The following is a 21,582-nucleotide window of genomic DNA, read 5'->3' as shown; positions in this document are numbered from 1 at the left end:
AAAAGAAATGGAGGCTCAGAGAAGGAAAACAATATGCCCCTACTGGCATAGCGTTAGTAGGTCAGTCAATGGATAAGGGTTCCAACCCAGGCTCCTGTCTCCCACCCCAGTATCTTTTCAACACCACACTGCCTTTTCTAGATCTATGCAAGCATGTATGATGGAGTAGACATGTCCTAAGGAATGAAGGGACATCCTTTTTAGAGATTCCACATATGCCAAACATTTTCCTATGACCAGTCATAGAAGGGTTAGCAGCAACATATGTCCTGAGCTACAAAGGCCCAAGGATTCTTGAAAACAGCAGATACAAAGAAATATTTGTAGACTCTGAGGAGGATGTATTTTTCCTTAAAAATAAATGTTAGGGGGGGCAGCTAGGTGGTGCAGTAGATAAAGCACCGGCCCTGGATTCAGGAGGACCTGAGTTCAAATCCGGAAATCCGGCCTCAGACATTTACACTTACTAGCTGTGTGACCCTGGGCAAGTCACTTAATCCTCATTGCAGAAGAAGAAGAAAGAAGAAAGAAGAAAGAAGAAAGAAGAAGAAGAAGAAGAAGAAGAAGAAGAAGAAGAAGAAGAAGAAGAAGAAGAAGAAGAGAAGAAGAAGAAGAAGAAGAAGAAGAAAAAGAAGAAGAGAAGAAGAAGAAGAAGAAATGTTATTTGATTGTAAGAGGTTGATGCTATTATTATTCCCCCTTTACAGATGAGGAAGGGGGCAACTAAGTGGTTCAGCAGATAGAAAGCTGGGCCTTGAGGCAGGAAGATCTTAATTCAAATAAGACCTCAAACAGTACAAGCTGTGTGGCCCTGGGTAAGTCACTTCACCCTGTTTGCCTCAGTTTCCTCATCTATAAAATGAGCTGGAAAAGGAAATGGTAAAGCACTCTAGTATCTTTGCTAAGAAAACCCCAAATGGGGTTGTAAGAGTTGGACACAAATGAAATGACTAAACAACAGTCCTCCCCAGGGTTTATCCAGCCTTTTAATAAAGACCTCCAGTGAAAGACCCCCACTAGCTCCTGAGGTAGACAACTGTCTTTGGGGATAGCTCTCATTGTAAGGAAGTCTTCCCTTCTATTAAACCTAAGTCTGCTTCTCTGAAACATCTCCCCACTGCTCTTGGTCGTGCATTCTGAGCCCTCCCTCCTTCTCCCTGTTATTATCTTGAATTGAGGGATCCTGTTTCCCTCTACACTTTCTTTTCCCCAGGATAGATATCACCAGCTCCTTCTCCTGATCCTCATGTGTCATGGCCTCTCATCTCTTCACTATGCTGAGGCATCTTCTTTAGGACATGATTCCACCTATCAATGTCCCTCCTAAATAACTAAAGGGATGCTCTATAAGTGGCCTGATCAGGGAAGGGGATAGAGCTTCTCTCCTGAACACCATGCTTCTCCTAATATGGGTAAAGATCCCTTTTAGCTCCAGAGCTCCACAGCACAACGATGATTTATTTTGAGCTTACTATTTACTAAAACCCTCAGATGCTTTTCACAGGTAAATTCAAGCTATTTTGCAAGAATCAAACTCACTCAGGTGATCAGGTTAATAATCCTGTAGGACTCAGACCAGGTCAGCAGCAAAGCATCTATAGAACTTTTTAAGCCAACTTAATTTTTTGTGTTTCCCACACTGGTGCCCATAACAAAGACTCAGCAATGTGGTGGGGTTTTTTTGTTTTTTGCTTTTTTTTTGGTGGAGCAATGAAGGTTAAGTGACTTGCCCAGAGTCACACAGCTAGTAAATGTCCAGCGCCTGAGGCCGGATTTGAACTCCAGTCCTCTTGAATCCAGGGCTGGTGCTTTGTCTACTGAGCCACCTAGCTGCCCTCAGCAATGTGGTTTTTTTGGGTTTTTTTTGCAGGGCAATGGGGGTTAAGTGACTTGCCCAGGGTCACACAGCTAGTAAGTGTCAAGTGTCTGAGGCCAGATTTGAACTCAGGTACTCCTGAATCCAAGGCCGGTGCTTTATCCACTGAGTCACGTAGCTGCCCCAGCAATGTGGTTTTAAAGATCCTGTAGAAATCAGCTACTCATCCACTAAGTCCACAAAAATAGTAACAAACATATAGCACTTTTAGAAAAGAGCAGTGAAGCAGCCTGATATAATAAGGTCGAATTTGAACTCAGGTCGTCCTGACTCCAGGGCCGGTGCTCTATCCACTGTGCCACTTAGCTGCCCCGAACTATGGAGTCTTAATGCAGATCAAAGTGTACAATTTTCATTTTATTTGTTGTTATTTTTTTCTTTCTTGTGGTTTTTCCCTTTTGTTCTGATTTCCCTTTTACAACATGACTAGTATGCAAATAATGTAAAAAATAAAATAAAAAGTGCCTTAGTAGCACAAATCTAGTAATCCTCATTTTACAGATGAGGAAACTGAAGTTAAGAAAGGTAAAGTGATAAGACTAGGGCTAGGAGGCAGTGGAGGCAGGACCAGAACCAAGATCTCTTCACGCCAAGCCCTAGGCTCCTTAAAAAGAAAAGTAAGTTGTATACAGTAGAAACTTTCAGTTTCATGTACAATTCCGTTCTACCAAGTATATGCAAATGGTCTACTTGGTGTTTGTTATGGGAAATATAAAAAAATTGTTAGAAGAAAAGCTAAACTATCCACTCCAAGTTCAGGAGGTGACTGGAAGGGCATCCAGGTTAGTAATATAAGTCTGAGGCATATAGTGTAGATTCATTATGACTTTTTATAGACTTGGGTAAAATGGGTTAAATTCTGTCCTATTTAAGAAAGGAAGAAAAAAATCTAATTTCATTTCACCTTACAACAGGTGACACCCCCCCTCCAAAACAAATGATGCTGTGATTTGAAGCATCTTGGGCTTTATCTGCAAAATTACTTAACAGCATGAAGAGGGTTGCTGCTTTTTCAAACATGTGTTAAATATAGAAAATTGTCAGTTTAGAGGGCCAGAGGCCTCTAACAAGGACATCTGCAGTTTCAACCTTCTAGAGACTTAAAACACATAAATACATAAGCTCAGCAGAGCTGAGCTCCCTTTTTGAGCTAAGAAACAATATAGTTAACAGAATGAAAAACATAGCTGTTAAAGGTCACTATCACAAAAGAAGTGCAAGACTTGGCCTGCAAGGTTAGCAGCTCTGGCAGGTGTGTGGTCAAACAGGGCAGAAGGAGGCATGAATTTGGTATGAAGAGGAAGTACCTGTTGGCCACTTCGATGGCATCTTTGTTTGGTGGAGGAATGAGGAAGCACACTGAGGGCACCATTGCCTCATTGCCTGTGGGGCTGATCACTTTCCACTTGGTCCGCTGGGAATTATCTTCCAAAACACACTCATCATTCTTGCAGATGGTGATCTATAGGGACAAGGAAGACAAGTTTGCAATTGTAGACAAAACAACAAATCCCAGATCAGTCTGAAAGCCAGGGAAGGCTTGGGGAAATGGCCTAGGAGATGGATTCAGAGTGATCTTGGCCTGAAATTTTTAACTTCAGGGTTTGTTTTTTTTTTTTTTTGCAGGGCAATAAGGGTTAAGTAACTTGCCCAGGGTCACACAGCTAGTACGAGTCAAGTGTCTGAGGCTGGATTTGAACTCAGGTCCTCCTGAATCCAGGGCTGGTGCTCTATCCACTGCGCCACCTAGCTGCCCCAACTTCAGTTTTTGGAGAAAAAAATACAATCCAGGCTGACATTCACACCTCAGGAAAAGTAGTGAATTATGTAAGACAGGTTAACATCCGTCACGTGATAAAATCCCAGTGCAGGAAAAGGGCTACCAGAGGGCACAATACCATGTTAAGCACAGACAGAAAGGGAGATACTAGCAAGCAGAAGGCTTATTTTGATAATTTCTCTTCACAACTACAACCACCAGGAGAGATGGGAATGTTACCAGAACTTTCTATTTGTAGGATATGTAACAGGGTTTTTTCCTTGAGAAAATTTATGCAGGGCTCATCTTTCCTGGGAGGAAGGCTGGGAACTGGCATTTTACACAAGAAGAAACTGAGACACACGTTAAGTCTGATGGGAGAGATTTAACATCTCTATTTCCAGAGTTCTATTCTCCAGAATATATTGACGCATTCTAAATAAAAGGACTGTTCTACCCATTTTTTCATCTGCGCTTCTCCTAGGCTTTCTCTCCATAGGCCTGCCATCACCAATTACTCAAGGTGACAAGGCCTTCCTGGTTTTTTTCTGTGTCAGCTTTGTCTGCTCACCTCAATCTGCCGGTAGTCACAGATAGCCTTGATGGAGATGGTACCCTTTAGCACATGGTCTGGATTTCGTGGCTTCAGCTGAATGATGGTTTTTGACCTCCCCACTAGACTGGCAACGGAACTCTTTGACTGAATGAGCTGCTCCTTTTCATCCTACAAAATAGGAAGGAAAAAATACAAACATAAATGGTTCTTGTTGAGTGACCAACAGTCAACTAAGATAACCTAACAACCCACCTAATCCCTGCAAGAGAATGTCATAACTTGGGCAAGGATCCTCCATGGAGCTATCAAAGAAATTGAGGACTGAAGGAACAAGGAGCAAACATTTCTGTCTTTTCACCAAGTGCTGGAGCACCTGAGTTTTACAGCTCTCTCTCTCTCCATTCCCTCCCAATGAGCACAAATTCACATGCAAAAAAAGAAAGAAAGAAAGAAAAGAAAATGGGAATATCAATAACAGTAAAACAGGCTTTCATTAACAGAAACCAGTTGTTCCCACCCTGTCTGTGAGAGGCTGGAGAGTTATACTCAGTTCTCAATCTTGTAGAAGAGAAGTCTATCCTCCAAAATATACTATAAGATTCACCATTTATTAAATTAGAAAAGCTAAGATAGAAGCTCAGAAAAGCTCAAGAATCTAACTTCTTGGACCATGACTGGTAGCAAAGGTATTATGGTTAGATAAATGATTTAATTATATCAATTAATTATAGCTTTCAAGACCTTGCAATTTTAATGATCTGGAGAAATTTGTTTACTTTAAGAAAGAGTATAGAGAACTGAAACTTTCAAGACTCTACTAACCCAATTATCCTGCAAACACATGAGCTTCTTAAAAAAGAACTGGTTAACTGTATATTGCCAATTCCATTGGAGGATAGAGCATAACTTCAATTTATTAGCCAGGATGGTTCAAGCCCATTTTGAGGAATAAAAGCCCCCAGAAGAGGACTTCCTTAAGTTAGGAATAGATGTGATGAGGGGTAGAGAGTTAATAATGCAAGGAGATGCCATTGTTGAATTAAGAATATTCAAGAAAAGAATAAGAAATACTGAACTACCTGTGCCTGTCCCAGGGAGCATGATTGAAAGAAATACAACTTTAACTCATTAGTTAAGAAAGAGGAATGGTATATCAGGGAGATAGCCATACTGTTCCATGCTTGAAGTCTGGTCTACCCATCTCAGCCTCCTGGCATTAAGCATGTCAATTTCTGTCTAAACAATAGGCTCAGGTCTCCACTTCCAGAGATCGAGTGCTTAGCAAAGAGAACTCTGAAAAGAACCAGAAGCCAAGATAGATGCTCCTGAACATGACAGCCTGAGAGTATAAGCAGAGGAGCAGACCCAGGTGACTCCGTGACCCCGATGACTCCACCAACCTGATGCCCCTGACCTGGAAAGGAGGAAACATAGCAACGACTCTCTAGAAGAGGAGAGATGGTAACAATTGCAAAGGAATTATTCTGCAGGACGAGGGTGATGATACTGGGTATCATCTGCCTCTTTCATGCTTGTGGCCTTCCAACTGAGCAATGCCTTTATAGCTAACATCTAGGAAGAGATCTCTTAATGCAGTGGCTTATCATGCCCTAACAAGTATAATTAATATTGTTCATCAGAGTAAAACACCAAACATGACTGTACTCATGTTGAACCCCTAAAGGTGTTTTTAAACAAACTAGGTTCACAGCTGCCCAGCTGTTACCCAAAGCCCATCTAGTGAATACCTTACTTTAAGTCATTTCTGTACCCTTATGCAGAGCCCTCTATTGAAATGTTCTGGCTCCACATCTTAAGAATCCACCCCCTGGGGGTGGGGCAGCTAGGTGGCTCATTGGATAAAGCACCGGCCCTGGATTCAGGAAGACCTGAGTTCAAATCCGGCCTCAGACACTTGACACTTGTGTGACCCTGGGCAAGTCACTTAACCCCCATTGCCCCGCAAAATTAAAAAAAAAAAAGAATCTAACCCCTCAGCCTTACAAACAGAAAATTACCTGTAACAGATGTTCGAGCAAGATTCAGTACATCAAGTATGGGTAAAATGTAAAGCACTACATTAATGATGGCTAGATTATATGAGTGTGAGTGAGTGCATGTGTGTGAGAGGGTATGGGGAAGAGAGGGAAGGAGAAGAAAGAAGGAGGAAAGGAGAGGGAGAGGAGAATGACAGAAGGAGAGAAAGAGAGGGAGAGAGAGAACGAGAACTCATTAAGAAAGAGGAATAGAATATATCAGGGTGACAGCAATACTGTTGCATGCTTGAAGCCTGGTCTACTTTTCTCAGGTTCTTGGCATTAAACATGTGAATTTTTGTTTAACCAACAGCCCTTGATCTATACTTTCAGAGACTCTGTGTGTGTGTGTGTGTGTGTGTGTGTGTGTGTGTGTGTGTGTGTGTGAGAGTATAAAGACCTGTCTTTGATACTTATCAGCTATGTGCCCCCAGCACTTAGCCGATTTTTATATCTGTAAAAATTAAAAGATGCTTATAGCACCTACCTCATGGAGAAGTTAAGAGGATCAAATGAGGAAATGCATATAAAAGTGCTCTGGGGCAGCTAGGTGGCACGGTGGATAGAGTACCAGCCCTGGATTCAGGAGGACCTGAGTTCAAATCCAGCCTCAGACACTTGACAGTTACTAGCTGTGTGACCCTGGGCAAGTCACTTAACCCCAATTGCCTCACCAAAAAAAAAAAAAAAAAAGGTACTTTGTAAACCTAAAGCCTGCGTCAGTGTCATCTTCTATTTTTACTCTAAATTCATATGGAATTGCAGCTTGAGCCCTGTCTATCCCTGCCAACTCTTTCCACTGTCCACTGGCATTTAATTACTGAGGAGTCCTGCTCATGATGGTTGCTCAAGATGGCCTCTTGAGGGACTAATTTTCAAGAACAAAAGAGCATAAATAGGATTTTGGATTAAGTATGGGTCTGTTTTAGGCCCTTCCAAGATATAGTGGAAATAATGTACATGCAAAGGCTTGGGAAAGTCTAAAAGTTCAATGCAAGCATATATTCACCAAGCACTATTCATGCTTTTGCTGAACTACATACAAGTTAGGTTTAAACACTGAGCATGATGAAGACCAAATTCCCTATTCCTTATAGTTCCACAGAGAAGAGGGCTGAGGAAAAAATTCAACACAAGTATAGGTTTCATCATTTACAACAGCTCACATTTTCTCTCTGCCTAGCTGAGAGAATAAAGAGAGAAATTTGATGCCATGTCCCTCTGCCATTACTCTACCTCCTATCTGCTCCAGCTATCAAATTAAAAACAAGCTGCCACAAAGAGGATACAATCAACACTGAGTAACACAGAGGAAGTGCCTTGGACCACGTGTCAATAATCTACTTGTGGAATCTCATCAACATGTAGGCAGAGGCATCCTGTGCTAGTGCCAACTGTTACACTTCCTAACTGTGTGACTGGGGACAAGGAAGATCACAACTCAGAGTCTCTGTTTCCTTATTTGAAAAATGAGGACAATGTTCCCACTACACACTTCAGAGGGCTGCTGTGAGGACAAGGGTCTGGTATAAAAATGTGACTTAGCGATAACTCTGCCAAGAAGGACAAAGAGAGGAGAACAGGAAAGGCAGGGACAGGACAGAAGGAAACTGATTTCTTAACCTGCTAACTAAATAACAGCACCCACTTTATCAAGCTGACCCCTCCTAAGGAACGTTCCCCAGCAGAAGCAGTATCCTCAGCCACATGGTTCTGCTTTTTCATTGCACTTTCTAAAGACCAAAAGCATCCCAGCTGATACTCTGGTGACACCCACCATGGAGTCCTGGAGGAGGTCTTCAAGGCGGGACAAGCTGGTGTTGTGGTCACATGAATACTTCCGTTTGATGGAGTCTTGCAGGTTCTTCAAGAATGTTTCTAGGTCTCTTGCATCACTAAAGAACTGTAGAAACACAATGAGGCAAACGGATGCTTTGTGCTCAGCACAACAGCAACCACTAGGTGCCAGGGTGAACAGTGCTCCCACTAAACAGGATAGGTTCTGCCTATTACACTGGGACAGGAACAGTTGCTCATTACTCAAAGGGCACAGAAAAATGCAAAGTGAAAGCCTTGAAATTCTGCCTCTGCCAATCAGTAGCAAAAAGCCAACACGAACTCCTATTCCTCTTCCTTCAAAGAATCCCTGTTCCTATCCTCTGGACTTCTCAGTGCCTGTGATGCAGATCTCCTCTGAAACAGGAAGGCCCACAGTGTAGGAGCCCCCCTCCAATCGCTGTGAGAGATGCAGAGAGAGCTCCAGGCTGGGTTCGGACCTTCTCTCTGGGAAAGAGAAGCAGTAGGGAATCTAACAACATTTAGTAGGCAGAGGGTGCTCTTTGAGAAAAGGTTCAACATGGTCAAGCAGGTATAAGAAAGTGTATGGGGAGGGAAAATGTTCTCCTTTCCTGCAGAACACAATTACCAATTAGCCAGGAAATGCCTCATTTTGGACAGCTGCTGGAGCCCTCCCCACCCTGACTGAAGCCTGGCACAATCAGCACTCTCCTCACATGCTATTTTCTTCCTCACTCTTCTCTCTTTTGCATTCCACCCCCAGCCCTGTACCTGAAAGTAAGCGCTATTCTCCTTCACATGTTGTTCCACACAAAGGCACAGCTGCTTCATCCACTGCCACTGGGACTGGATAGCAGCACTGTATGCCTAGAAAAGAGAAGAGAGAGGGCATAGGAGTTACAGCAAAAACACCCAAACCTGGGGCAGCTAGGTGGTGCAGTGGATGGAGCACCAGCCCTGGAGTCAGGAGTACCTGAGTTCAAATCCAGCCTCAGACACTTAACACTTACTAGCTGTGTGACCCTGGTCAAGTCATTTAACCCCAATTGTCTCACTAAAAAACAAAACAAAACACCCAAGCCTTAACACAGATGATAGGCACTGAATGATGGGGAAAAGGGACACACACCCAGAGAAAAGCTTAGTGGGCACAGACTTAAGGTTTCCCATAAGAAACAGGTTTGTCTTTGGCCAACATGGAGCCACATAGGAAAAACCTCTTCTCGCTGGAGCATCTGCTAAAAGATCTCATGTGCATAGTGTAGGCATAAGGGGGCAGCCCATTCTCTCTGCGTCATCCTAATAGAAACCACTCTTCTCCTGGACGCCGGGCTGTAGCTGACACCATTTCCCTTATAACAGTCTGGAGCCAATGCCTCTCTGGTGTTCCTTTGCTCACAGAGGCAAACAGGTCAGAGTGTGGTAGAGGAAACACACTGTTGTAGGGAGGGGATGAGAAGGAGAGCAAGCTACCTCTGGACTTCTGGTCTCTTTTCGGCCACAAGGCAGCTCTGAACTTCAAGGCCCTCCTTCAGCCACGTACCTCAACAGTCTGTTTTGCTGGGTGGTTCTCCAGTGACAGCAGCTCTGCTGTGTCTTGTAGAGACCGGAAAACATCTTGTTTCTCATTCAGTTCCATGGTTAACTCCTGAAAATGCAATTCAGTTTTATTTGATAAGTATTCAGTGAAAGCCCTGGGTAAGATGCTATAGGCAATATAAAAGATGCAAAGATATGTCTTTGCTCTCGAGTCCCATAAGGGAAATAAGAAATGACAAACATGAAACAACATCTAATCACTTGAAGCCATAAATGGCTAGGTGGTATTCCCAATAAATGAGAGGTTTTTCAAAGGAGGGAACAATTAATATGGCCCAAAGAAATCAGCAAAGTCTTTATGACAGAGGTAAAAGCTGGGCAGGACTTTGAAGGGCAGTCAGGTTTTAGGGAGGTACATGGGGATAGGTAGGGGCTGAGGGGAGGCCTATCATGAGCAAAGGCAACAAGGCTCCCTTAGGGGACAATGAGAAGAAGAGTCTGGCTAAGGCTCTGATTAGTGCTGTAGAACAAGAGAAACTAAAGAATAAAGGAATATGAAGAGCAATAAAGATAACACACAGCCTTTACAAACATTCTCTCTTACTGTTCTGAATTGTACTAACTGCTGCCTTCCCTACCATTAGGCAGCTAGCTAGGTGGTACAGTGGATAGAGTGCTGGGCCTGGAGTCAGGAAAGCCTCAGCTCAAATCTGATCTCAGACACTTTTCAGCTGTGTCATCCCAGGCAAGCCACTTAACCTCAGTTTCTCCAGTTGCAAACTGGGGATAATAATAGCTCCTACTTGGCTATTGGGAGGATCAATTGAGATAATATTTGTAAAGTGCTTAGCATAGTGCCTGGCTATATAAATGTTTATTCTCATCCCTTTCCCTTCCCTACCATTCCACTGATAATAATAAATGGATAATAGGGGTGGCTAGGTGGCGCAGTGGATAAAGCACTGGCCCTGGATTCAGGAGTACCTGAGTTCAAATCCGGCCTTAGACACTTGACACTTACTAGCTGTGTGACCCTGGGCAAGTCACTTAACTCCCATTGCCCCACAATAAAGAAAGAAAGAAAGAAAGAAAGAAAGAAACAAACAAAGAAACAAACACAGACAGGAAGGAAGGAAGAAAGAAAGAAATGGATAATAAAATGGATCTACTCTTAAGGAGTAGAAAGTAACCAGAATTCAGGGATGTAAGGCAGCCAAGCCCAAAATAATGCAGCACTTCAATCCTCAGAATGCCACTCTAGCCATCCAACCTTTCCAGATTTAGTTAAGGATCAATGGAGTAACATCCAGGATGTTTTTTTCTTTTCTCACACAAGCAGTCAATGCTCATAGTGGACTGGGTTGCCATCCCAGGCATCCTAGCTGATATCACTAAGATTCCTAACAGCCCTGCCCCTACAACACAGGCCTATAATAATGGACCCTGCATTAAACTCACAGAGAAGTAATTTTTCTTGGCTGTGATGTTAGGATTGTTGTCACTCCAATCAAATGCCAATTCCTCCTCCTCCTTTTCATTCAGCCAGATTAGCTCAGTTGTAGCTCTGGAGACAAATTTATGCAAACTCTGGAGGTGTCGGAGCCGGAAGCTGGAGGTTTCCTGTACAAAGCAAAAGATGACATGTTAAATTACCTACTTGTGTGCTTGAAAAGGAATGAATTTATTGTTTTTTTTTTTTTTGTGGGACAATGGGGGTTAAGTGACTTGCCCAGGGTCACACAGCTAGTAAGTGTCAAGTGTCCGAGGCCGGATTTGAACTCAGGTCTTCCTGAATCCAGGGCCGGTGCTTTATCCACTGTGCCACCTAGCTGCCCCCCAAAAAGGAATGAATTTATGACAGCAATAGAAAAAGTGAATGAGGGGCAGCTAGATGGCGCAGTGGATAGAGCACCGGCCCTGGAGTCAGGAGGACCTGAGTTCAAATCTGGTCTCAGACACTTGACACTTATTAGCTTTGTGACCCTGGGCAAGTCACTTAACCCCAATTGCCTCACCAAAAAAAAAAAAAAAAGTGAATGAGGAAATTAATTGGGCCTTGCTTCTCAATAATGAGACTAGAAAATGACCCCAGGAGTTCATTTGTTAGAAGGCAAATAATTGAATTCAGGGCTCAAAAAACAAGCCTCAGTGATCCCAACATGGGCCCAAACAAACCTGGCTTTGTAAGAGTTCCCTGAACCAAGAATGAAGATAAAAGTAAAAACATATGTTATCAGTTGGCAAAAATGACAAACGACATGAATAATCTATGTTGGAGACTTGTGGGAAGACAGGGACACTGGTACAGTGATAGTGTATCCAAGAATCAGTACAATCATTTTGGAAAGCATTCAGAATTATGCAAATAAAGTGACTAAAAGTGTCCATACCTTTTAACCCAGAGATACCCCAAGATTATACCCCGCCCAAGGAGGTCACTGCTAAGAATAGAGTCCCCATACATATCCAACTAAACACTTATAACAGCTTTTTTTTTTCTTTTGGTGGTGGTGGTGGTGGCAAAGAACTGGAAACAAAGTAGATGGCTAGTGATTAGGGAATGTCTAAATAAACTGCAGCATGTGAATGTAATGCAGTATTATTCTACAAGGAATGAAAAATGGAAAGATTTATATAATCTGATGCAGAGTGAAGAGTTAATACAATGAGATTCACAATGATTATAATGATGTAAATTGAAAGAACAAACACAAATCAATAAAAAATGAATGCTGAAAAATGACAAAAAACAAACATGGTCCCAAAACAGACATGAGAAGATATGCTCACTCCAATTTCTTTGCAGAGATAGACGGTCTACAAGTCATTCAATCAACAAATCAGTCAAAAATTTTTATTAAGCACCTACTATGTTGCCAGTGCTTACACTGGGGATACAAAGAATGGTAAAAGATGTTCTCAAGGAGCTCACAGTCTATTGAGAGAGATAACATACAAACATCTATGTACAAATAAGATCTACACAGATAAATTGGAGATTATCAACAGAGGGGAGATATAAGCAATAAGGAGAATTGGGAAAGGCTTCTTGAAGAAAGTTTAGCTGTGACTCGAAGAAAGTCAATGGGGGCAGCTAGGTGGCGCAGTGGATAAAGCACTGGCCCTGGATTCAAGAGTACCCGAGTTCAAATCCGGCCTCAGACACTTGACATTCACTAGCTGTGTGACCCCGGGCAAGTCACTTAACCCCCATTGCCCCACAAAAAAAAAAAAAAAAAAAAAGGAAAGTCAATGAGGCTAGAAGACAGATAAGGAAGAAGAACACAAAGCAGAGAGAGACTTGAGGCAGAGACTAACCAGAAGGCATGGCAATGTCAGAGGATGGAAGGAAGAGTCAAAGGTAAAATCAACAGGACTTGGTAACTGATTGGATTGGGAGTGTGGGATGTGAGAGAAAGTGAAGAATAAAGGACGACATTTAAGTTAAAAGCTCAGGTGCCTGAGAGGATGGTGGTAGTATAGAAGGAGAGGAAAAGAAGGGAGAGCACTGGGGGTCAGCCATGGTTAGTGAGCTTAACCTAAACGAAAATCCAACAAAGGAGACTGAGTAGGAGTCATTAGGTAGGAGGATGGAGTTGTATCATGGAAACCCACAGAGTAGAGTATCAAGGAAAAGAGCATGATTGACAGTGTCAAAGATTAAAGAGAGGACAAAAAAGATGAGGGTTGAGAGAAGGCCATCAGGTTTGGCCATTAAGAGGTCACTGGGAACTGAAAACAGCAGTTGAATAATGAGGTCAGTGATGAGACTGAAAGACAAACTTCAGAGAGTAAGAAGGAAAAGTGGAGGCATTGATTATAAAGGGCCTCTTAAAGGAGTCTATCCAAAAAAGGGATGAGAAATGCTGGACAGTAACTAATGAGGGATGGAAGAATCAAGAAAGGATTTTGTGAGGATGGGGGAGACATGGGCATGTTTTGGGGCAGTAGGGGAGCAGCCATTAGATAGAGAGAGATTGAAGATTAAGTGAGAGAGTTGGGAGGAGATGCGAAGAAATAGAACCACTTGTGCATGTAGAAGAGGGGTTAGCCTTGGCAAGGACAAGCACTACCTCTTCATGTGAGGCAAGGGTGAAGGAGGAGATACTTGCAAAAAGCATCTGAGGGGGGCAGCTAGGTGGTGCAGTGGATAGAGCACTGGCCCTGGAGTCAGGAGGACCTGAGTTCAAATCCTGCCTCAGACACTTAACACTTACTAGCTGTGTGACCCTGGGCAACTCACTTAACGCCCATTGCCCCGCCCCCCAAAAAAAAAAGCATCTGAGCAGGGGGCAGCTAGGTGATGCAGTGGATAGAGCACTGGCCCTGGAGTCAGGAGGACCTGAGTTCAAATCCAGCCTCAGACACTTAACACTTACTAACCCCCAACTGCCTCACCATAAATAAATAAACAAACAAATAAATAAATAAAAGCATCTGACCAATATGAGATCATAAGGAGGAAAAAATAGTGAGCTCTTGGTGAATTTCCTCAGTATTTTCAATGGAATTTGAAGTAGGTTTTTAGCTCAGAGAACAGAGAGAAGGTAAGCTATGGAAGATTTGAAGAGGGATGGAAAGGTTTGGGATAGTGAGTCAAGTAGGGAAATATAAAAAGATTGCCTTGCTGTAATGAGAGTTCAGTTGAGGTTATGTAACAAGTCTGTAATGGTCCAGGCAGCATGGTTTCATGATTTCTAGCTTCATTCAGCAGCACATGTTTAGGAACAAGTCAGTGCGCAGTGGGGGTAATCCAAGACTGAGGCTTGGAAGAGAAAGACTGATGAGAAAATGAGGCAAGGGATGTGGGAGAAGAGGTTGTAGTAAATTGGCTCAACAAAGGGTCAAGATGGGGAAGGGAGGAGAAAGGAACCAATGCAGTGGTGACAACCTGGGGAAAACTGCAGGAATAAGGGGTGGAGGTTGTGGTTTGGGGTTTCAAGGCAGAGGGAAAGGAGGAATGACAACAGATTTTGATAAGATAAGAGAATCTCAAAAGAGTTTATGAACATTGAAGGGGTGTATTTTGATGGCAAGATCCATCTCTGTGTGTAACTGAGGATGAGTGGAGAAGTCATAAGAAATGAGTACGTTGAGAACCAAGAGGTTAGAGTGTTTGAGAGGGTATTAATATGCATGGGGAGGAAAGACTATGCGCCAGAGATAGAACTGACTAAGGAAAGTGTGATAAAATAATGGGATTTGGCAGATGCCCAGGAGCCCCACTTGAAGACTGATTTGGAATTGATTGAATTGGGTGAGACTGAGAGACTGATAACCTACTTAAGGATGATTAAATTGAGGCCACACCTGACCGGCCCTGAGTAGGGTGTTGTTCTCAGAAGTTGAACCTAGTTAAGGTTAAGATTAAATTGAGACCACATGTGGCCAACCCTGAGTAGAGTGTATTCTCAGAGGCTGTGGACTGTGACATCAATAGGAGACCACTCTCAACCAATCAACTTAAAGCAGTGTGTAAGGACTGCCTCTGATCCAGACCTATAAAAAGCTTCCACACTCAGTTTGAGGGGAGTTTGTGGTTGAAGCAGGCTCATGGTGGGGGACTTGAGGAAGAACCAGACTAGGTTGGAACTCTAGGCTAGATAGGCCTTTTCTTAAATTTCTGAACTCCATGTGAATACCTGGTATGCTTTAAAAAATGCTTAGTGCCCAAAGACTGGTGCTAAAGCTTCTAATTTAAGGCGACCATACATTGCGATTTTAAACATCACAAAAGAAAGGGCATGTCCTGGAGGTCATTAGCAAAGAACTAGCAGAATTTGGATTGGGTAGTATATATGGACCAGGTAAACAAAAGAGAAGAGATTATTGAGTGACATTGGTAGAGAGAGCTTGGAAATGGCAATACGAAGGGATACTCCAACTTTCCTACCTTGACCAAAGGGGAAATAGGGAAAAGTGCAACCAGTGCTGGAAAGGGTAGCCAGGGAGATTGTGTTATTAGGAGGGAGCTACATCTTGGTGAAAGCCAGAAGATGGAAGGAGTGGTAAAGGAAAAGATTTAAGATGAAAGCAAATGTGTTACCCATGGAGCAGACATTCCAGAGAATAGAGTGAAAGGGGTAAATAACTTTAAAATGGACTTTGGGGGGCAGCTAGGTGGTATAGTGGATAGAGCACCGGCCCTGGAGTCAGGAGGACCTTAGTTCAAATCCGGCCTCAGACACTTAATATTTACTAGCTGTGTGACCCTGGGCAAGTCACTTAACCCCAACTGCCTCACCAAAAAAAAAAAAAAAAAGGACTTTGGAAAGGTTGAGGGGGATAGGGATAAAGAAGTAGGAAGTGGGGGATAGTTTGAATAATCACAACTAAGGGTCCAGAATTACTGAATTAGATGGATGTGGTATTTTGCATTTATTTTCAAACTTTTTTCATCTTTTTCTTTCTTTCTTTCTTTCTTTTTTTTTGGGGGGGGAGGCAGGGCTATGAGGGTTAAGTGACTTGCCCAGGGTCACACAGCTAGTAAGTGTCAAGTGTCTGAGGCCACATTTGAACTCAGATCCTCCTGAATCCAGGGCTGGTGCTTTATCCACAGCACCGCCTAGCTGTCCCCTCCGCTTCTTTAAAACAATATTATTTGTTATATGAGATGGCTATTGGAAAGGGCAAGGAGGGATACTGGGGAAAATTCTGGTGATATGAAAAACAAAAACTAAAATATATTTTTAAATAGTCTACTATCTTCCCAAGGCATATATCTGAGATATTCACGAAGAACTTCCCTAGACTTATGAAACCCAATGATTATAACCCACTTCTGATGACTCATATGGGCACAAATGATACTACTAGAAAAAACCTAGAAAATATGGCTGAGATTTATGAAGTCCTGGGCAAGAAACTGACAACCATAGGGGTAAAGGTAGTATTTTCTCCATTGCTACCCATAAAAAGTAAGGACATCTGAAGGTAAGCATATTTGGGAAATGAACAGCTAGTTAAAAAGATGGTGTATGAAAACAAGATTTGAATTCTGGAGTATAACTTAAAATACTATAATGATGAATTCTTGGCCCTGAATGGTGCAAACCTAATGAGGTAAAGTTGTGTTAGTCTGAAGACTTACAATGCTAATCAAGATTAATTTAAATAAAAAAGAAAGAGAATAGAAAAAACTTCTCATATATATCTACCAAGAGAGTGATTATGGAGAATGGCTTCATTATGGAAAGAAGCCCAGGGTCACAAAGTTAGGATATGTCAGAGAGGGGATCTGAACTTGTATTTTCCTAACTGTTCTCTATCCACTATGCTATGATGCCTCTTGCTAAAATATGAAGAGTTAACAGCTCTCCTTCATAACTTTATCCTTCAGGGGCAGCTAGGTGGCGCAGTGGGTAAAGCATGGGCCCTGGATTCAGGAGGACCTGAGTTCAAATCCAGTCTCAGGCTGGATTTTACTAGCTGTGTGACCCTGGGCAAGTCACTTAACCCCCATTGCCCTGCAAAAAATAAAATAAAATAAAATAAAATAAAATAACTTTATCCTTCAAAAAGTAGAAGCCACAATAAGAGAAAATGCTATTCTGCACCTGATTCTCACTAACAAGGAAGAATTAGTTTCTGAAGTAGAAATGATGGAGGTGTTTGGGGGAACTAACTATTCCATTAGAGAATTCATGAGAGAGTAGGAGAGGAAAGTCCAGTATCATTTGACAGGTGCTCTAGATTTTGGGAAAAGAAGATTTTTAAAGGTTGAGCAAAAGGATAGATAATATCTTATGGATTGACATCATACAGGAAAGATAGCCCAGAAAGAATGAGCTCTCAAGTATGAAATTCTGAAGACACAAAAGAAATAATTCTGATGTAGAGGAAAGGGGGAAGAACTCTCCAAAGAGCCATCTCTGGCTGTCCAAGGAATTCACCAATCAACTTAGATTTTAAAGAGACAAACATAGAAAACAAAAGCAAGGGCAGAAGAGAGACTGAAGGCAAAAGTATGGAATGATTCTGTAGTGTTACAAGCAAGTGGCTAAAACAATGATCATGAAGAAGGGAGATGAAAGAACTCAATTTTTATCATGGTTCTGCTTTCTCTGACCAGGTGAATAAATGCTGGAGTAGAGAAGATAGAGCTTAAATGCCTAAAAGGGAATAAAAAATGCAAGATAAAAAGGAAAATGAGCTCATCAAGAGCCCATGATGGCTTAACGTCACTAGGTCCAGACAAATGATGTCCCAAGGCATTGAAAGAATGAGTAGATTTGATTAGTGGGTGAATATCCTGGGAAAAGAGCAGGTATCACAAGGAAGCAGCATGGCTTCATCAGCAAGAGATCAATGCTGCACTCATCTCATTTTTCTTTTTGACCAAGACACTATCCTGATGGATCAGGAAGGCTGCAAATACAGTTTATGTTGGAAGTCTGAACCTCTTGTCCTGACTACTGTGTGCTTATTAGCCATCATGAGCTATTTGCAGGGTCAGCCTGGTATACTCTTTTAAGTAGGCATCCCTTGTGCTTCACTTTACTCCCTGGTCCCCAGTCACCTCCAGCAACCTTGCTGATACCTGCACACTCTCCCTTCTGCTCTCTTCATCCCATACCTTTTCATTCTGAAACTATGGCCAAATCAACTCTGCCACAGATCCTACAAGGATTATATCAGATGACTTCCCAGTGGTCTCATTCACCAACCCTGTATCTTTCTGGATCTACATTTCCCTCCCAGACTATCACTAAGTGTATTATATATTATATATACTAAATGTATACTAAGTGTATCATATTCCCCATTTGTCAGGGCAAAGGCTGTCTTTGTTGTTTTTTTGTTTGTTTTATTTGTATCTCTAGGACTTAGCAGAATTCTAGGCACAACATGAGTTTTCAATAAATGCTTTTTTATTAATTCAGGCAAAGAATCTGATAAAAGTCTCTCATGCCATTTTAAAGAACACGATAGAAAGACGTGTATAAGATAATATATTATGAGAATTCAGAATGGGTTGAATGACTGGACCCAAAAAATAGTCATTAATGGATCAATCTCAGTTTTGAGAAGAGGTCATTTGTGGACTGGCCCAAAGATCTTTTCTTGGCCCTGTGCTAAATTAATATTTATCCATAATCCCTAAGAGTCTAGGAATCCCAGCTCTGACATTTATTGGCTGTGTGATATTAGGCAAGTCACTTTATCATGATCTCAGTATTTGCATCTATAAAATGGCTGGATAGTCTCAAATGTCCACCCCAGCTCTAAAATCATGTATCTGTATGTGCAAGTGAACATAATGGTCCACACCTTCAGCTTTCTCAGTCAATCATAGAACCCAGATGTCAATAGAACATTCCTGTCAACAGCACAAGAAAGATCCAGTCACTACTCACCATCAACTTACAATACTGCGTCTCCAACTTCCCAAGTGTTTCAGTATAGCTGGCACGAAAATTCTGGGACATTTTCCCCTAATGAGAATGAAAAGAAACAAAAACATTTTAGAAAATGGATTTAGTTTCCTGAGATATGACGATTCTAAGATTGCTCTCTGAAATTCCCATGCAAAATCCTTAAGAATCTAAATGGTGATCAATTCATTCATTCGGGGACAAAACCAGTAAGGGCACTTAGAGTAGGTTCATTCAAAGTAGCACTGGTCAATGTGAGATGACAGGACTCAACATAATATGTAATCCATATCTACAACATGAAACCATCATTAATTAGGCAATGATTCAGTAAAGTATAAATAGATCTCCATCTCATAGAACAAAACTGGAAAGGTTTCAAGAGAACCCCATACACAGTGCTTCTCAATACCAATTGTCTTACTGCATCATCTCCTCAAAAGTCTGCATGCTGTGAACTGTCTCCCCTAGGTACAAATATCCTTTTGTCTCTCTGTCCTAGTGTATACTAAGGATGTTGCTTACCTCGTACATCCTAGCTTCTTTGACACTGGAGCCCAGTTCTTCTACACTGGTATGGATATGCTGCTGAGTCTCAAGCTGCAGCTCCACACTGGGTAGGTCATTGCCCCATTCAGCTCGCTCCAATTTCATCTGGAAAAGCAAACGAACCACCAATTGTAATTTCAAGGGACTAGGAGTATGCCTCCTTCCTCTCAGTAAAGAGGTACACGAATGGAGGAGAGGTTCAGAACAGGTATACACAGTCAAATATGGCTAATGCATAAAATGTTTTGCTTAAATGTGTACTTTTTTGTTATGAAAGAAGATTTTTTAGGGGGGAATGGGATGTGACCTTTCTAAAAAAAGAACATCAATGAAACATTTATTAAATAAGGAATTTTTGTTTTCGTTTGTTTTAAAGATAAGTCAGTTAGTAAACACAGATTGGGCACTGTGGAATAAGGATGCTGATAAATGCATGAAGGCACTGGGGGACACCTAGACCATATAGCTGAAGCCCTTACCTCTACCTAGAATGGTTCCTAATTTGGAGACCCAACTCCTACACCTGCCTATTTGGTTGTGGCAACATGAGATCAGGTTCTGAATGCACAGCCTAGGAAGTGGCTCTTGACTCAGCTTCAACTGCCTAGAATTTCATTCTGGACATTTCCTTTTATTGGGTCCTGCTCTGTGATGTACAACCCATAGTACCAGTGTAAAAATAGGAAGAGCAATAAAGAGAACATTTACAATGACCCCCACCTCCCCCAGAGCATCAAGGATCCAACAGAGAAACAATCTTGGATAGAAATGTCTTATCATTGGAGATGCTGACATATTGGCACGTGTCCTTCATTGGGGGGTGGGTGAGAGTGCTCAGTGAAGACACAGAACCAGGGTCAGGGAGGCAACTTCAAAACATTCAAATGATATGTTAAACCCAACAATGAAACTCATGAACCAGTCCTGACTCTCAATAAAAAAATCTGAAAGAAGTGAATTAGGCATCTCTTGGGGAAAAAAGAAAGAAGTGAATTGATTCAGACAATGTACCTTCCTCCAAAGATGTCCGTTTGGGGCACAGGAAACTCCCCAAACCTACACTGACCTGTACTGGGGAGCAGCTATAAGTTAATGTAAGTACGCTATTCATCAAAGATTGACTTTAAAAAGCTGGAATGGGGAAGGAAAGAAAATACTTCCCAGGCAATAACTGGCTCCCAGCAATAAAGAAGCATTTCAGAATACCCACAATAGTCACAGATCTAATGACCTCAGAGGAATTGCTGAACTTTACTAGCGACTAATCTAACTCACTGCTATGCGCTGCATACACCTACCTGCATCTCTTCTACCCAGGAGAGCAGTTCATAAACAAATCGGAGACTCCCTTCATCTTCAGAGGAAGAGATAGACACCAGTTCAGCACGAGTCATGGGTTTTCGGAACCAAGAGGTAGAAGGAAGATGTGTGCCCTTAGTCAAAGGGTCTGCCTTCAGGTGGGTAGTGGTTAAAGTAGAGGGCTGAACAAATTCAAGTGTATTAAAATGTCCTTTCCGGTAAAGATTTGTGCACTCTAGCCGTAAGGTGACCAGCTCATCCTGGAGACGCATAATCCTGGAGTGAAAGAGCATGAATAAATGAAAAAAGAGGTTAATGGTTAACTAAGTTAAAAAAGAATAAAAATGAATTTTTCAACATAACTTTGCTTTTTCCTAGTAATCTCTGCCCTATTCATCTTACTGGGATATTATAAGAATAAAAAGATCATTTGTTGTTGTCATTCTTCAATCGTATTTTTCTTTTCTTCTTCTTTTTTTTTTTTTTTTTGGCGGGGCAATGGGGGTTAAGTGACTTGCCCAGGGTCACACAGCTAGTAAGTGTCAAGTGTCTGAGGCCAGATTGGAACTCAGGTACTCCTGAATCCAGGGCCGGTGCTTTATCCACTGCGCCACCTAGCTGCCCCTCAATCGTATTTTTCTTGGTAGAAATACTGCAGTACTTTGCCATTTCCTTCTCCAGTTTATTTTATAGATGAGGAACTGGGGAAAACAGGGTGAAGTGACTTGCGCAGGGTTACACAGCTAGTAAGCATCTGAGAATGGACTGGAACTCAGGAAGATGAGTCTTTCTGACTC

At 42.0% G+C, this 21,582-nt stretch overlaps 1 protein-coding gene across 19 annotated transcripts in view; it reads right to left on the bottom strand.

Annotated features, from left to right (window-relative positions):
- The window catches only part of LOC122751408 (microtubule-actin cross-linking factor 1-like), a 287,171-nt gene that overhangs the window by 184,433 nt on the left and 81,156 nt on the right, over nt 1–21,582 (bottom strand). For 15 of the 19 annotated variants that reach the window (XM_043998438.1, XM_043998450.1, XM_043998446.1 and 12 more), the window contains 10 exons: nt 20,785–21,061; nt 19,463–19,591; nt 18,920–18,997; nt 11,022–11,183; nt 9,568–9,672; nt 8,796–8,891; nt 8,005–8,130; nt 5,271–5,276; nt 4,207–4,359; nt 3,184–3,338 (listed from right to left, as the gene is read on the bottom strand). In XM_043998438.1, the coding sequence (XP_043854373.1) occupies nt 3,184–3,338; nt 4,207–4,359; nt 5,271–5,276; nt 8,005–8,130; nt 8,796–8,891; nt 9,568–9,672; nt 11,022–11,183; nt 18,920–18,997; nt 19,463–19,591; nt 20,785–21,061 (1,287 nt within the window). The remainder of the gene's footprint in view (nt 1–3,183; nt 3,339–4,206; nt 4,360–5,270; nt 5,277–8,004; nt 8,131–8,795; nt 8,892–9,567; nt 9,673–11,021; nt 11,184–18,919; nt 18,998–19,462; nt 19,592–20,784; nt 21,062–21,582) is intronic. The other 4 variants (XM_043998439.1, XM_043998456.1, XM_043998457.1 and 1 more) reach the window with 1 other exon arrangement.

This window comes from Dromiciops gliroides, chromosome 3 (assembly GCF_019393635.1).
Source record: "Dromiciops gliroides isolate mDroGli1 chromosome 3, mDroGli1.pri, whole genome shotgun sequence".
Taxonomy (NCBI): Eukaryota; Metazoa; Chordata; class Mammalia; order Microbiotheria; family Microbiotheriidae; genus Dromiciops; species Dromiciops gliroides.
Note: the sequence above shows the minus strand (reverse complement) of the source record. Positions and strands in the feature narration are given on the sequence as shown.